Source organism: Pyrgilauda ruficollis, unplaced genomic scaffold, assembly GCF_017590135.1.
Source record: "Pyrgilauda ruficollis isolate IOZ18807 unplaced genomic scaffold, ASM1759013v1 scaffold37, whole genome shotgun sequence".
Taxonomy (NCBI): Eukaryota; Metazoa; Chordata; class Aves; order Passeriformes; family Passeridae; genus Pyrgilauda; species Pyrgilauda ruficollis.
Genome location: NW_024525156.1, coordinates 8,070,400 through 8,084,901, shown reverse-complemented (window position 1 = coordinate 8,084,901; position 14,502 = coordinate 8,070,400). Strand labels below are relative to the sequence as shown.

Sequence of the window (14,502 nt, the reverse complement as noted above, 5' to 3'; positions counted from 1 at the left end):
AGCAAGATACTGCTTCAACTTTGAAACTGGACAAGGCTTGCTTCTGTTTATCTAAAGTCTGATGTTTTCTTAACCATGACATGAAAATTAAACATTTAACTATTGTTTAAAATAAAATGCTATTATTTTAAACAATAGTTAAAATATAAAATATTATATATTATATAAAATAGCTATTATAGCCATGGTCTCTTAGCTATACGGACAGTTATTTCCACACATAAGTTTAAAAAATTTGAAACCAGGCATGTTTTTATTCTACCATGGTAACAGTTTACTACTACATAGAGAAATTAAGCCTGGATTGGATTAGAATGAAGGGAATGACCTTTTTTTCAAGCCTAATAGACCTTTGGACATTTAAAGATTAGCATCTTCCCAAATAAATGACAGTGACATGCAGCACAAGTCAAACACAGGTATGACTAGAATTAAAAATCACAGACTGAATGTCACAGAGAAATGTGACCACATGCTTGACATCTAATACAAGTCCTCCCATTTTGAGATTTACAGATTCTGCTGCCAGTTCAAAATAAGCTTGTAAGAAAAAAAAAAAAAAAAAGGAAAATTGTAAAAAACTGGTCTTACTGTCGTCTTTTTAAGGAGCTGGATTTCCTTTCCTCCATCTCATCTATGGGTGACGAGGAGGATAGAAGGGAATTATCTGAAGGGTTGAAGGACGGACTGCTGCTGTCACCTTGATCTACCAACAAGGAACTTGGACGGTCCTCCAGAGCCTGAGAAGGTATTCGAGACAGTCAGGAACAATGGTTTGTTTCTCCTTTATTCACATTCACAGAAACAATACAAGCTGCTGTATAGCAATCTATGGGAGATCAATTACTTTTATGTATCTTGGCAAAGCAAGTCACAAGCCTCCAGGAAACCAGGCAACAACATGGCTTTCCATGACAACTGAGCCTTTGAGGCCCATTTGAGAAGCACATCTGAGATGACAGTCTTCCCTTCACAGGAAAATAAAGGAGCTGAACTGGTTTGAACAGCAATGGCTAAAAGGTGGACTCTCCTGCTCAGGACGCAAGTACTTCTATGGTGGGAGCAGCACAAATGTGTCCTCGCGGCCAGGGATTAAATTATATTTGTCATATTTGACTTCTGGCATATACAAGTTACTTTCAACAATAAATGGGACATCTTTAAAGGAGATTTTTATGATGTTACATTTTTAATTAAAGAGAAGTGGCGTTCTCTGTCAGATGTTTTGGTTATCTTAATAAAAAGCCAAAGTAGCATCTCAGTGAAGAAAATAATGACTTCTACACTGCCAATGTTGTTTATGAGCTTGTTCAGATCCTAGAAAAAAAGTCCCTGTATCCTCTGCTAGATACACAATCTCCCTTGCATGGACTCCACAGGCTTCTGTTTGTATAAAAGATGAAAAAGCAATAGGAGGAAATAATACTAATATCTTCTATGAAGTATTTGTTGGATTTCTCTAATTCAAGCCCATCATCTTGGATCAAGCTACATCTATGTTTCACATTTTCCTTGCATGTGATACAGCCTTATTGCAAGACACATTTACTTCACCAGGGTGGGCTTCAGCTATAATCTATTTTCTTTCCTCACAAAAAGTAAAAACCAATAATGATATGACTAGCCCAAAACCCAGGGGAAGCTGAACCTTGGCTAAAACTGTGAAATGAGAACATCTCCCACAAGGACTTTATGCATGGATCATTAAGTTATATCCACTGCTAGGCAGCCTGAAAGACACATGGACTACCAAACTTTCCTTTTACAAAAGTCTGTTGAATTTTCCCACAGATTACTTTGTATTCACCCTACTGCTGTAAGAGAAGTAAAAAGCAAAGTTAATACCCAAGAGAGTACAGTAATTATTTATGCAATAATGTAATTTACTCTGAATGAGAGAGCAGAAAAGAGAATTTCTAGTTCTGAAAGTCAAAGCTGCTTCAATTTAGAGTGAACCTAGAAAATATCAACCTCTGATAACACAGGGCTTCCATGCTGCAATTCTTTGCATTTTTCACAAAGGCACTTCCTATTGAGCCCAAGAGGGGCTATGCTGCAAAAACTGTATTTAAAGGTTTTGAGGAAATCCAGAATTGCTGAGGGACCTCCTGAGACTATATAGTCCAATCTCAAATAGAATCAGCCAAAGAAGTTTTTCCCAAACTGGGTCAAGCTGGATTTTGAATATAAAGGCCTTCCTGGAATTAAGCATATAATGAGAATCTTCAGAAACATGAAAACTTTAAAACATGTCAATGACATGTTTTAAAGTTTTAGTCTAAGACCCTGGGTCTTTGCATTCATTTTATTAACAGGACATTTTCTTTTGACTAACAGGACATACTCAGTAAATTTTCCACCATCTCCTCTCTTCCTCGTATTTATTGCTTTTTTTCACCTCTACAGTGCCATTTACCTATTCAGCAAATGCTTTTTTACAAAAGAGTGCGTACAAAATGACCCCATACATCAATCTACAAAGTGACTTCTGAAACAGACAGCAAATTTTACAAGTCAATGTAAAACATGCAGGTTTTCTTTGGATAGCAAGCTAGGACTTGAAGACACAAGCTCTTTAGACAGGTGCATCTGCTGGTCAGTCTCACCATTTTACTTTTGACGAGCTCTTCAATGGCACTGACGAGTTCTGCAGCACTGGGCGTCTCAGAGCTTGTTGGCCGCACCAACAGTCGAGAAGATGTCTGTGCAAGGACACAAAGGAAGGAGAACCCCAGAGTTAGCCCAGTTCTTGCTTAATGATCAAGTGACTTCCTTCACTTCTCTGTCAGACAAAGGTACCTGACATGTACTGTCAGTGTCATATAACACTAAGATCATCCCTTCCAACCTGAGCAGCTGGAGTTGGAAGTTTCAAGTAAACCCCATAGAAGTTAAATGCTGGGATAAAAATTCCTGTTCCTACATGCAATAGAAGTCGAGGAAATATAATTGCTGAAAACTCCTTGCAAATAGCTATGAAAATTGCCTGAGCTGACCCAATGGACAACAGTTTGTTAACCTATTTTATTGCTGCTTAAACAAAGCAACAGCTGAAGAACACTAAGAGAAATCAAGAAGACTTGAAATAAAGGAGGAAGCATTATTATGTTAAGAAAATATATACCAATAACTCAGGGGCATTTACTTTTCTAAAAGAGCTGGAGTATATTGCCCAGATTCAGATGGGAAATTGAGCTCACCATTCCTTGTGCCATCCATTTTTCCCAATGGTATGTGTAGAGCACAGAAGATCTCTGGCCTCATAAGCTATAAAATGCCAGTTTATAGATACAACTGAAGGTAAAAGGTGTTCACAGTAAAGGATTCTGGGAGAAGGCCATTAAATTCAGCCTCAGTAATTTGCAAACAGACTTGTTTGCACATTACATTTATCATTTAGTAACTGGAAAGTGGAAACAGGGTGTAATATGAACTGTACTTCATATTACAAACAGCACAGTGAGCATCATGCAGCACAGGGCAAGCTGTCCTGCAAACGTTTCCAACAAACCAGACAAAGAAGCGGCACAAATAATGACTCAACACAAGAGGTTCTGCTCAAACCAAGCATGGGTGTAGCAAGACTCCTTGTAAGTAAACACCAAAAAAAAAAAAAAAAAAAAAAGAATACACAGATTTTAGGTAGTTTGCCTCGTATTTGCCTTATTTGGAAAGGAAAGCAGGGGCTGGGTAAGCAAAGGAAATACAGATAACTTTAAACGGAAAGATACGGGAACTGAGCCAAAGCAGAGACAGAACACAAGTCAACATAATGCTGCATCAGAATTTACAAAAAGAGAAAACAAAAAGCAAAAATAATTAGTTTCATATTAATACAGCTGATCTTGAAACTTTTAATAGTGCTTATCCAAAAATTAAATGCAAACAACTTTTAAACTGCCACCAAATGCAAATCCATGACGTGCGCAATGATTCTGCTGAATGAAAGAATGCATATAGTGTGCAGATGAGCTCTTAGGGGAGAAAATGGTTGTGTTATTTAGTGCTATTAGACGAATCAGCATGGCCTAACACAGGATGTTTGCATGCACACCAAGAACTGAGCAATCCCACAAGCTGGCCTGTCATTTAGGCAATTTACATGCTCCTGAGATCTGACTGTTGACCAGGTTTTCCACAGCTTGTGCCTGCATGTGGGTTTCCACTTTGGATGCAGAGTTCAGCTTAGTCTTAAAAAACACTGTCAGTGTTGAAATCAGGTTCTGGTTATGGTCTCTTTTATTGCTGTGTTGTGGTATGTGAGATGTGAGGTAAAACTTCAGAACTGTGATTTCCAGTGCCTGTGGTTATAGCACCTATAATCTGAAAAAGAAGGAGCTGCATAGATAAAACTTCTTGCTGACTTTCCTGATGATGCACTCTGGGAACAGAACACATCCCTTGCACAGAAAAGAAGGAAAAGCTGGAGGGAGCAACTGAGCTCAAGTACATATGAGATGCTGCTAAGGGCCCACAGCAGGCTGGGAAGGGAAGGAGAAACCCAGCAAACAGGGAGCTTCCAGCAATGAGCAGGAGCTCTGGAGAGGAAGAAATGCTTGCAGGGAGGCAGAGATGATTGCCAAGTTTCTGAGGTCACAGAAAGGAGGAGACATTCCTTGAGATCCGGAATAGCTGAGCAACCCAAGAAACCACCCAGCATGGCAGGAATGTGAAGAAGGACTCCACCCAGAAGGCAGACAACTGGGAACTTGTTTGCAAGCCTTTTATTGATCAGTAACTCTACAAGAGAGCCAAATACCTTCTCCTGGGTAAAGTTTTGCTCTGGCTTCTCACTTCTGTGTTCCAATAAAGCATTTACTTTAGGTGATAGAAGCTGGTGGTGTGTGGACTGCAGGGAGGCACACACAACCTCCCAGGATGCCCCATGAGGGGACCTTTTGCCTCCCACCATGAAGGATAAATATTGCATAATAACAACACATTGCAGAAGAATCACTGCTTACACGCTTTGAAAAATTATGGTATAATATTAACTTTACCAAGTATTAACTTCTCTGAAGTCTCCTCTAAATGTAGTTTCACCTACTTTAAAGACTGTCCCACCATGCATTTACTGATGTGGGTGCATGTTAACCTTTTAAGAAGTTGTGCTGGTTTTGGCTGGGGTAGACTTAATTTTCTTCACAGTGGCTGGTATGGGGCAGCATTTTGGATTTATGCTAAAAAAAGTGCTGATAACATGGAGATGTTTTTGTTATTGCTGAGCAGGGCTCACACAGAGCCAAGGCCTTTCTTGCTTTTTTGTACTGCCCTGTTGGTGAGGAAGCTGGGGGTGCTTGGGAGGAGACACCAAGGGGTCTCACCAGGACAGGTGACCCCAGCTGAACAAAGGGACATTCCAGACTATGTGACATCATGCTCAGTATAAAGTGGAAGGAAGGAGGAGGAAGGGGGGGACATTTGGAGTGACAGCATTTGTCTTCCCAAGTCACCATTATACCTGATGGGGGCCTGCTCTCCTGGAGATAGCTGAACACCTGCCTGCCCATGGGAAGCAGTGAACTAATTCCTTGTCTAGCTTTGCTTGTGTGCATGGCTTTTGCTTAATCTCAATCCACACGTTTTCTGTCTTTTACTCGACCCATTCTCTCCCTGATCCCACTGGCAGGACAGTAAGCAAGCAGCTGGGTGGTACCTGGTGGCTGGCTGGGTTTAAACCACAACAGCAGTGAAAATATAATTTACTGGAGATGGAAAGCTACTTAAAGAGTCTTTCTCTACTGTGGTACAGGTCTGACTTTGCACCAGAAATACAGAAGTAAGCAGACACTAGCTTACAAGCATATTCCTGTACATAAGTGTTCTGCTATGTAAAGAAGTCTATAATGAAATTAATTTTTCTGTGGAGAACTTTTTAGAATATTTGTAATCAGTTTTTTTCTGTCAGTGAAAAAACATGCAAATATGGCAATTCATCAGCAAGAGCTTAAACATTTTCACCAACATTATTTTCATCTTATTTCTAAATCTAAAACTGAGATTGTTCTAGCAAGAAAACATTCTCTCAGCTCTGAAGGCTGGTCTATTTTTGCTTGTTTTGTTTCAGGAGTATTTCCCAATATATTAACTCTTCAACTCATATATTACACTTTGTCAATTCAGAAGGCACGTAGGAATTGAATGCACACAGATCATAAGAACCAGCCATTTTGACCCTACAAACAACAGCTTCAGGAAGGAGTGAGATTCCCACTGAAAGACAGTGTTTTTAAAAGAAAAAAAAAGAGAAAAAATAAATAAGAACCACTAAAGTTATGAATAGCATCTGCACCACTGAGAACAGACAGCAAGCAACCACAAAATTCACTAACAATATTCAGTGCTGTAGATTACAATTTTACAAAATTAAAAATCTTAAGGAGCAAAATGGCAAGAAAACAATGTGCATATTTGCTGCACAAGTCCAGATTATTTCTATTTTAAAACTGCTCTATTTCCAGACTTGATACTTGTCCCTTAAATGTCTGATCCAGGTTAAAAATTGAAATAAACTCTCTCAATGTCTGATCATCATAACATTAAAGAAAAACAGATCATACGCAAGTAAGACTTGCATCATGCAGTTACTACCTACATCCAAAGTTTTATTACCGGTGTGAAATTTTTACTGTCAATTTTAATGTGCCTTTGTTTGTGAAAAACAGATGGACGATGTGCTGGTTTTGGCTGGGACAGAGTTAAATTTCTTCACAGTAGCTGGTATGGGGCCATGTTTTGGATTTGTGCTGGAAGCAGTGTTGATATCTCAGGGTTGTTGTAGCTATTGCTGAGCAGAGCTCATACAGCACCAAGGCCTTTTTTGTTTCTCAACCCACCAGCAATGAGAATGGGGAGGCACAAAGAGCTGGGAGGGGACACAGTCAGGACAGCTGACCCCAAGTGACCACAGGGATATTCCAGACCATATAGCATCTTCCTTAGCATATAAAGCTGGGGGGAAGAAAAAGGAAGGGGGGGGAGATTTGGAACAATGGCGTTTATCTTCCCAAGTCCCCGCTACATGTGATGGAGCCCTGCTCTCCTGGGGATGGCTGAACACCTGCCTGTCTATGGGAAGTGGTGAACAAACTCCTTGTTCTGCCTTGCTTGTGTACATGGCTTTTGTTTTACCTATTAAACTATCTTTACTTCAACCCAAGAATTTTTTCACTCTTTCGCTTCTGATTCTCACAGGGACAGTGCAACAGTCACTGTGTGGGGCTTAGATGCTGGCTGGGGTTAAACCATGACAATTACCCTTCTTTGATAATTCCTTTCTTTCAGGCATGCCTCCCCTCCCTCCCCGCCCCCACCCCAACAAAAAGTATGGTTATAAAACAATTAGACTCTAATCACTAAATATGGCATCACCCAAAGTGATGTAAATCATCCTGTGAGCACACAAAGCAGCTCATTTCCACATGTAAAGTGCTAGCGGAAAAATTTCTACACTTGTGCTTTTAAAATAGAGAAGGATTTAATTCACGCTCTCATCATAGAACACCCTTTTAAAATTGTCTAGAGGGCAAAAGTGATTACTTCTGTCTACCATGAAGCTGTATTATGTACAGTTTTGAGACCTTTGGAAGCAGAAGAAAAAATTTGTGCAAACAGAGGTTATCTCATCACGTGAAGCCTCCCCCACGTCCTGCTCCTACCTTGTCATCCTGCGAGTCGGGCTGGAGAAGACTGTGTTGCTGAATTGCCATGGGAGGCGGGAGTGGCACAGCATCTGCTCCCTCTTCGCCCTCCTCCTCTCCGCAGCTCTGCATGCCTGAAGAGGATGACTTGGAGAGAGTGCCACTGCTCAGCCCCTCGTTCCGACCTCTCTGTAAGTAACATCAAGATGTTCAAGCTCTGTTATCTCACCAGCATGAAGCTTGTTATCACATGCTCGTTTTAAGACTATCCTGTAGTTTCAGCCCTCTCCCAACAAGTCAACATGCTCCTACAAACAATCATTAACAGAGGGGGAAAATGCAGATGCCAAAGACAGTTTTCAATGTCTGGTAAAAGCAAAAGAATTCAAATACTAAGAAAAAGACATTCAGCTGAAATTTACTACAGGAAAGTGTTATGAAAGCCATGCTTGGTTTCCAAATTCAGTTCTGCAAAGAGAAATCTGTATCTCTCTGAAATATGTATCTTGCTCTGTATCACAGCAAGACTTTTGGAGGACATAAAAAACCCCTATTACAACATGAAGTATTTAATCAATTATCCTTTCTGTCCCTCACAAGGAACTCTGATTTCAAGTACTCAAAGTTTCATGTATGATCTCACAGAATAATTTATCTACCTTTACAGGAAGACAGCATAGATGGTTACTTTTTTCCCCTGACTTGAAGGCACTGGCCTTAAATTTTTCCCTTCACTCACAGAACTGCACAATAACAGATACTGCCAAAACGATGTTACAACTTCAGCACAGAGGGTCTCTTTCTACAGCCTGACATTCAAGGTCAGAGGCCAGTATTCATTCCTAACCAACATCTCTCAATTCATCATGCTGCCAAATCTTCCATCTTCCCTTTCCCTACACTTACTGTGGATCTTCACTAGTGTTCCAAGCATGTAGAAAAGTATGTTGGGAAGAAGAAAAAAAAAAGCAGCAATAAATAAAAAATTGGGCAACTGAGACCGCTTTTCTGGATGGTTAAGTACCAAAACCAATAGTCAGAGTCAATCTAATAAAAGGGAATAACATGCACCCAGCTGTGCCCTTGGAAGCAGTAACAACACATTCATTTCAGCCTGAACTGTAGGTTTGTAACAGAGAATTTGGCTCTTCTCTGCACCTAACTGGAGGCCAGCTTTGTTCATACAAGAGTCCCAGACTTTGAAGGAGAGGGAGATGTTTGTGGGAAGAAGGGAAGCCCTCAGTAGACATCCCTGGTGGTAAAATTTGGAACATTTCACAATTTCCTTCTCTCCGATGAAAACTGCCATGCGTATTATTTGACTAGTGGTAACTGGCCCGGATCGTAGAGCCAATAATTTTTCTGTGCTCTGACTCTTATGCAAGGTGCAATTAAAGCTTTAAGCAGTTAAGCAGCTCTCCCTACACTTTCCCTGATCCATCAACAAGAAAAGCAAAGGAAATACAAAATTACCTGATTATTCCCAGACCTTGAAGCACCTTTACTCATGAAACCACTTTCCTAATTAGCATAAGAGAGTAAAGCCAAAGAACAACTTCTTATTCTCCAGTTTCTCTTTTTAAATTATAGGCACTTCACAAAGCTTCACTAACACTCTCAGAGGGCACAAACTCCCTGGTGCAGGAGTGGTGCAGAGTACAGGGATCAAGGATGAGCATAGGGCACCTAACACTCTGCTCCTGACTGCTGGACAGTCAGGTGAGGAGACAACCTCCACCTGACAACATTTAGTTCCTTGAAAAACATACACACAAGTCTTGGGAAGCTGCACTGAGCACTTACCTCTTCAACAGTTTCATCTTGTGGGGTCGCTGCACTGTCGTCGGAGTCCTTCTGAGAGCCTGCATCGGCACTCTTACGCACCTCTCTGCTCTTCTTATGCTTGTGGGCCAGTTTTTTGACGTGCCCATCTGCTTTGCCACTGCTCAGGCGCCTCACGGGACTGGTGAGCCATTTCCTCAAGGTGTTGCCAGGGCGCTTGGGGCCCGGGGAGCTTTGAGCACCGATCATGTGGGGCTGAAGTGACGTTACGGAAGCGGGAGGACTGGCATCATTGCTGGAGACCGAAAGGGAGTCTGGAAAAAAGAACAAGGGGAGCACTTTAAAGCTGAAGCAAGGGAGAAACAAGGCAAATGGCAGTCCACCGGGCACCGCCCGGCTGGAACCAATGTATGTAATAATGGATATGGAATTGAATTTATGGACAAATCAATGGGATTTTTTTGAGGTAACCTGGCCTTTAATGACACTGCAGCTATCAGTGTTCATGCTGCACATGGCCATCCACGCATAAGCACCATTGATGTGTTCAGAACAGTCAACCTTCATTAAGTGGTTCCTGCCTCAACTATAATTCCTTCTTCCCACTGCTGATACTTATTTGATAGTGAATTATACTTTCCATATGTCATGTAACTTTATGGAAGGATATGCTTGCTTTATCTTTCAATGTTTATTGCTTTGAGCAAAGATGAAGGGTAACAATAATTGCCTCAGTGAGATAAGCAAATCATTTTTCAAACACCAAATTTAATTACAAATGCTCCAATTACTTCCGTTAGTTATATATTTCCCCTACCCTTGGGACAGAGGGAAGAAGAAAACAGAAGATAGTTAAATGTTTTGTCTTTTGCTTAAATTTTCTCTGAGTTTTGGATTTGTTTTGTTTGTTTCTTAAAAAGGCACAAGGCAATGTTTAAAAGCCCACTTGCTGAAATCTCAGGATCAGCAGTAGCTCTCAGCATGACATGCTTGAAGTTCTGTAATGAAACAAAGGATAACCTTTTCTCAAGCCGTAGTTAAATGTGCATGAGGTCAAAAACACTTTCCCACCAAGGTTCCTGTCACTTGACCAGGACTGTATGCTTATGATGAACACCCACTGGTTAGCTGTTGTGAGGCTAGATTTCTTTTCTTCCCCATGCAGCACAATGTTGTTTCCCCCAGGAATTATTTTTTCCTAAAAATACACTTTTTTGCGGGGGTGAAGTGGGGGCCTGGAAACATTCTTGTAACACCACTCTTAGAAATACTGCCTACCACTCGTGTATTAGCAAAGCTATCCTAGGTTGTTAAATATGGGGGTTTTTTCCCCCTGTGTATGCACTTCTGCAGACAGATAGTTTACATAAGGACGACATAAATGATGTTTTGTTGAATGTTTCTACTGCTGGGAATTAAATGCAGTGCTTGTGCTCCTTCTTGAAGCTTGACACAGATGTTCAGGTCACTTCTTCTGGCAGCTTTTCCCTAAGCAGTGTATTGCCAGTCTCACCAGAGATAGTTTGAATTTTGGGGAATAACATGGTCACATTGATGTAGCAAGACACTTAATCATAAACATCCAAATGCTTGGATCCACACACAAATATGTGAGGCTGTTCCATTTCCATGGAGCACTAAGAGTAAATGATGGTTTTGAATGGAGATGGGGAAAGAGACATAAAAGGCGGCTATAAAAAGATGGGACTTGTTATTTTTCCTTCATGTTCAAGCTGTTTCACAAAGGGCACCCCTTCCTAGGAATCCAAAATGTGATCTATCATGCTGTTTATGAAAATGTTTCTCTGTTCCAATAAAACCCATGGCATGTCACCATTAAGATACATCAGCTCTGGTGCCAAGAACATTTGTAGCTTATACTGTATGAACACACACATAATAATTGCTGTTAACCACCACTTTCATCATGTTTCCACAAAGCTGAAGATAAACTTTATAAAGCATACTTTCAGTCTAACAAGCTAGCTGCTAACTCTTTAAACCAAGTCACACCTGCAGAATTATCTTCCAGCAAAAGCTGTAGCTGTTGTGAGCATAGGTAAGGAGAGTTCACACGGTGCCATTAACCTGGCTTCAAGGCTTTAAGTAATGGGTATCAGCAAAAAAGCAGATGCAAAGCAACACTAGTTGTCTTTGTCTCTAAATCTTGGGAAAGCAGTGCTAAGAACTGCTACATTATTTTCTTGCTGAAGTGGAAAGCATAAGGAAGAAATTAATTATCTACAACAATGGTTTTCAACTTGCAATCTGAGTATCCCTCAAGGCACTGGGATTACTGCTTAAGGGTTCTCAGCACATATGCAAGAAAAGCAAGCCTACTAGCCATCAGCATCCACATCATGATAGATTTTTGACTTTATTAAAAAAACCCTGATCTGCTTATTAAAAAAATTCCAAACAAAACTTGCAACCATCTGCAATCTCTGCACAGGAATCCAAACAATCCCCTATAAAAGCTCTGTAAGAATTTAGTTTGACTGCTCTTTCATGAAACTTATCTTTACTGCATCATGCATTTTCATTATAATCAGATGCCTTATTTCAGAAATCACATCAAACATCAGCTGATGGGTATTCCAATAAACAATCTTCTGCTACTCTGCTAGTGGACTACAGAAGATGAGAAAACAGTGGTGGTGTACTTGTAAGTTTCTTAAAGCATAAACTAAATGCCTTGTTTCCAAAACACCAAGCTTGAAGATGTTATAACTACTCAGCCAAATTTTTCTTTCATTTGTATATAGTTTTCCTCTTATTAACAGTTCATACAAGGTTCCTTCCAAGCAAGTAAAATAGAGAACATTCACTCGTTTACATAAGAAGAAAAAATTAAAGCCTTTGCAGAAGTGGACCATGTACTGTTTTGTATTTTTATATCTGTTGCATTTCTTTCCTTTGCAATTACTTCTTTCTAACAAAAAGGCAGTGTGGTGGTGCAGTAACTGATTGCATACAATTGACTTTTACATAAACATGCCTATTCCAAATCATGTAACATGCCTCCAGTTAATAAACCCCTCCTTTTTATAAAGTGTGTTCCACCTCCTCATATTTTCACACATCCTTTTGACAAGCTACAATTAGCAGCTACTGAATTTCTTGTAAAACCAAGCAGTACGGGACAGTGGCCCTGAAACTGTGGAGGACAAGTATTTTTGTCCGACTGTACTTCTGTTGTACCACTCCTAACTCTTAACCCAAGTCAGCCATGAGTTTTTGGGCAGGAGGAGGGAAAAGAGCACAGAGAAGTAAGTAGACTGCACTCAAGCAGAGAGGATCTAAGAGACAAAACAATGTAAACCAGACATGTTCCGCAGCACATACTTCAGCCATATCCTCCCAGACAACATTAGTTTTCATTTGGCGTGCAGCATGTAAGTGCTTCTTATCTTCCCTTCTGCATGACTTAATACGAAATCCTTACTGAAGTATCATTAGGGCTTCAGGGAATCACAACAGTGGACATCTTGTAAGTAGTACACGGAAATGATAGCACTGCTCCACTTTGCTCTTTAAAGCTTGAAATCACTCAGAGAGAAGGAAAATCACAAAGGTTGGGGACCTTTGGAGATCAGCTAGACCATGCCCACTGCAGAGTTTACAGGGTTGCCTCCAGGCACGTTTTAAGTATCTCCTGCGAAGGAGACTCTACAACCTTTCAAGGCAAACTGTTTCAGTGTTCTGCCAACCTCAAAGTAAAACAGCTCTTTCTTCTATTCAGACCTTTCTATGTGTCAGTTTGTGCCCACTGCCCCCTGTCCTGTCACTGGACACAGAAAAGAGCCTGGACCCATCTTCCTGAGACCTACCCTTAAGATACTTGTATGCCTTGAAAACACCTCTTTTGAAAAGAAAAGAAATAAAAATACTTCACTGCTATAGAAGCATCAGCCCAAAGATCAAATTTTATTAAACAGGGCATTAAAAATAGAGATTTAAAATCATCAGTGTTAACCTGAAAAGAATACCAGCCCACTAGGTCTCTTCAGAGATCAGATCTGACTTTTTGCCCTTCCTTAAATTTGCAGAAAACATCTATAAAACCTCATAGCTGAGTTAACACTTACTAGAAATATTCCATGTCAGTGTCTTCCCAGTGAGACCTTATATCATCTATTTTCCCATCCCAGCCAAGAGGCATCCAGATTTTACACTTACTTGCTCCCATCTGTCTCCTCAGAACCCCAGTAACAATACTAAAGCACAGTCATGTACAAAACCTGGGTGCCCATGTTCATGTATTTATGTAGAGGCATTGCCACATTGAAGCATTAGGGAATATCAATATCCAGTACAAGCGTTTTCAAGATCACAGAAAGACCTTTCACCTTCATTGTGAGAACAGCCCCATGGGAGTGTCTCATTTCTCCCTGTCCCATCACTATAAACTACTTCTATCTATATAATTAGGGATACAAACTTGGTTTGATTGATTACCATGCTTAGGATTGTTTATACTAAATCAGCTTTGTTTCCTTTACAACTACATAGAAAATTGTTTTTCTAGCATTGCTCAAGAATATTTTATCTCTAAGATACTTCCTCTCTAAGAGGAAAAAAGGAGTATTCAAAATTGAACTGAGAACAACTTGGAATTTTAAAACCAAAACAGATGGAATAAATTTGGGGTATGCTAACCCCAAACGTGTTTCAAGTACAGTAAACTTTCTAGTGAGAATCAGACTCCCTTTTAGAAAAAGATAAATGAAACAGATGGACATCTTGGAGAGACGAAAAACCCAACACACATATAGCGATCACACACAGCAACACCAACCCAACAAGAAACCATCGAATTTAATAAAACCACTCCTTGTTCAAGTAGAGAAAGTTCTGCAATTCAATAAAGTTCAATAAAGTAAAGCCCTGATGGATGGGCTTTGTTTTATAATTCATAGCCACAATAAGAGAAGAAGGCATTTAACTGCCATTTCCCTGAAAAAAAACCCACATATGTTGCTCTGGTAGTGAGGTCAGAGAGTTCACTCAGAGTCCATAAATATATTTTTGAAGCTAAAGGGCAGGCAGCATGGGTTCCTACCCCCTCAAACTAGAAGAT

General features: G+C 40.2%; 1 protein-coding gene across 1 annotated transcript in view; it reads right to left on the bottom strand.

Moving 5' to 3' along the window:
• TRIO (trio Rho guanine nucleotide exchange factor) overlaps positions 1-14,502 on the bottom strand; it is a 242,880-nt gene that overhangs the window by 25,540 nt on the left and 202,838 nt on the right. Inside the window, 4 exon segments of the mRNA XM_041476043.1 lie at positions 592-740; positions 2,607-2,702; positions 7,659-7,829; positions 9,444-9,736. Of these exon segments, the coding sequence (XP_041331977.1) occupies positions 592-740; positions 2,607-2,702; positions 7,659-7,829; positions 9,444-9,736 (709 nt within the window).